A 2,673-nucleotide genomic window follows, 5' to 3' on the forward strand; every position below is an offset into this window, starting at 1 on the left:
AGGAGGAGGAGGAGGAGGAGGAGAAGGAGGAGGAGAAGGAGGAGGAGAAGGAGGAGGAGGAGGAGAAGGAGGAGAAGGAGGATTTCCTGACCAAACTCCCCCCATCGATTCCCTTAGCTTCACGATCAGGAAAAATCCGGGGAGGAAGCTGAACCCAGCGCAGGAGGCGGCAGCGGGGAAGGAGCAGCCGCAGGGGATCCTCGGTGTGGGGCAGCTGCCAGCATCACCCCGCTGCCCTCGGGGCTCAGAGGGGAGGCAGAGGAGGGGCTGTGCATCCCCAGGAACGGGGAGGATCCCTGGGCTCTCCTGGGATCCCTCAGTTGATGGGCTCGTACTCGGAGTAGCGTCTCCTCTGTGCCAGCAGCAGCCCGCAGCTCCCCAGCAGCAGCAGGGCCAGGGGTGTGCCCAGAGCCACGGCCGCGATGGAAATCACCAGAGGGGAGAAACTGTCCCTGGGGGGCTCCCCAAAACCCAGCAGCACCGACCTGTGGGGGGACACACACCAGCACAGGGATGGGGTTTTCCCTCAGAGGGTCAGAGACACACACAGGGCAAGATGAGGATCCTCAGGGAACTGCAAAGCCTTTGCTACAGGACTGCAGGGGAACTCAGGACTTGGGAATGGAGACTGTTACTAAACAGGGAAACCCTCTGACCTGCCAGCCNCATCCCCTCAGACCCCTCAGCACAGCATTAATGACCAGGATTGTCCCCTCAGACCCTTCAGACCCCTCTGCAGTGTCAGTGACCAGGATTGTCCCCTCAGACCCCTCAGCACAGCATTAATGACCGCCAGCATCCCCTCAGACCCCTCTGCAGTGTCAGTGACCAGGATTGTCCCCTCAGACCCCTCAGCACAGTGTCAGTGACCAGGAACATCCCCTCAGACCCTTCACACCCCTCTGCACAGTGTCAGTGACCAGGACTGTCCCCCCCAGACCACTCTGCACAGTGTCAGTGACCCCCAGCATCCCCTCAGACCCCTCTGCAGTGTCAGTGACCCCCAGCATCCCCTCAGACCCCTCTGCACAGCATTAATGACCAGCAGAATCCCCTCACACCCCTCTGCACAGTGTCAGTGACCAGGATTGTCCCCTCAGACCTCTCTGCAGTGTCAGTGACCCCCAGCATCCCCTCAGACCCCTCAGACCCCTCTGCACAGCATTAATGACCAGGAACATCCCCTCAGACCCCTCAGACCCCTCAGCACAGCATCACTGACCAGCAGCACCCCTCACACCTCTCAGACCCCTCAGCACAGCATTAATGACCAGGATTGCCCCCTCAGACCCCTCTGCAGCGTCAGTGACCAGTATTGTCCCCTCAGACCCCTCACACCCCTCAGCACAGCATCACTGACCAGCAGCACCCCTCACACCCCTCAGCACAGCATCACTGACCAGCAGCACCCCTCACACCCCTCAGCACAGCATCACTGACCAGCAGCACCCCTCACACCCCTCACACCCCTCAGCACAGCATCACTGACCAGCAGCACCCCTCACACCCCTCACACCCCTCAGCACAGCATCACTGACCAGCAGCACCCCTCACACCCCTCACACCCCTCAGCACAGCATCACTGACCAGCAGCACCCCTCACACCCCTCACACCCCTCAGCACAGCATCACTGACCAGCAGCACCCCTCACACCCCTCAAACCCCACTCACCAGCTGAGGTATCTCCTCTCCTGATACACCTCTCCCTCCTCTCCCCCAAAGGACACATTGAGGGCGCTGATGGTGCAGCTGCTGCCCAAACTGTCCCCAAAGTAGGCCTGGAGGATGCTGGACACGGGCAGGCTCCCGTTGGCCGCCCGCAGCCCCTGAGCCCGGCACCGGATCCCGTCCTCGCGCCGGGGCCTGCGGGAGCCGTAGGCCGTCGCCTTCCACTGCAGGAAGCCGAGCGTGGAGCTGCCGTTCTGGGGCTCAGCAAGCAGGGACAGCACCTGGGGAGGGACAGGGAGAGGGCAAGGTGTCAGTCCAAAGATTCCCTCATCTGTCTCACAACCCTCTCAAGGACAGAGACCGAGACCCTGAATATCACAATGGGGGTTTGGGCCTAGCTGAGCTGGGTGTTTGCTGAGAGAGTGTTTGCAGGTGGTTGAATGGTACACTGCTCTCATTCCTGCTGAAGAGCAGAGGTTTGGTAACCTGCACAATGGGTTTTCCANTTCCACTGTTTTTTATCAGTTCTAGAGTTGCCAGGGGATCATTTCACTGTTTTTTATCAGTTCTAGGGTTGCCAGGGGATAATTCCACTGGTTTTTATCAGTTCTAGGGTTGCCAGGGGATCATTCCACTGGTTTTTATCAGTTCTAGGGTTGCCAGGGGAAATGTTCCACTGGTTTTTATAAGTTCTAGGGTTGCCAGGGGATCATTTCACGGTTTTTTATCAGTTCTAGGGTTCCCAGGGGAATGTTCCACTGTTTTTTATCAGTTCTAGGGTTGCCATGGGATTATTTCACTGTTTTTTTTATCAGTTCTAGGGTTGCCAGGGGATGTTCCACTGTTTCTGTTCCTTCTGGGCTTGCCAGGGAAGAATTCCACCATTTTTGGTGGTTCTAGGCTTGCCAGGCGAGTGTTTTGTCAGTTCTAGGGTTGCCAATCAATCCACTCTTTCTGCTGGTTCTGGGATTGCCAGGAGAGAATTCCATTATTTTCTTGGTTCT

The 2,673-nt window shown here is 57.8% G+C and overlaps 1 protein-coding gene across 1 annotated transcript in view; it reads right to left on the reverse strand.

Moving 5' to 3' along the window:
• Positions 1-6: 6 nt before the first annotated feature.
• The window catches only part of GLMP (glycosylated lysosomal membrane protein), a 7,839-nt gene continuing 5,172 nt past the window's right edge, over positions 7-2,673 (reverse strand). Inside the window, exons 4-5 of the mRNA XM_015616086.1 lie at positions 1,673-1,950; positions 7-485 (exon numbers count right to left, since the gene is read on the reverse strand). Coding sequence (XP_015471572.1) covers positions 317-485; positions 1,673-1,950 — 447 coding nt within the window. The 3' untranslated portion in view covers positions 7-316. The remainder of the gene's footprint in view (positions 486-1,672; positions 1,951-2,673) is intronic.

This window comes from Parus major, unplaced genomic scaffold (assembly GCF_001522545.3).
Source record: "Parus major isolate Abel unplaced genomic scaffold, Parus_major1.1 Scaffold342, whole genome shotgun sequence".
Classification (NCBI taxonomy): Eukaryota; Metazoa; Chordata; class Aves; order Passeriformes; family Paridae; genus Parus; species Parus major.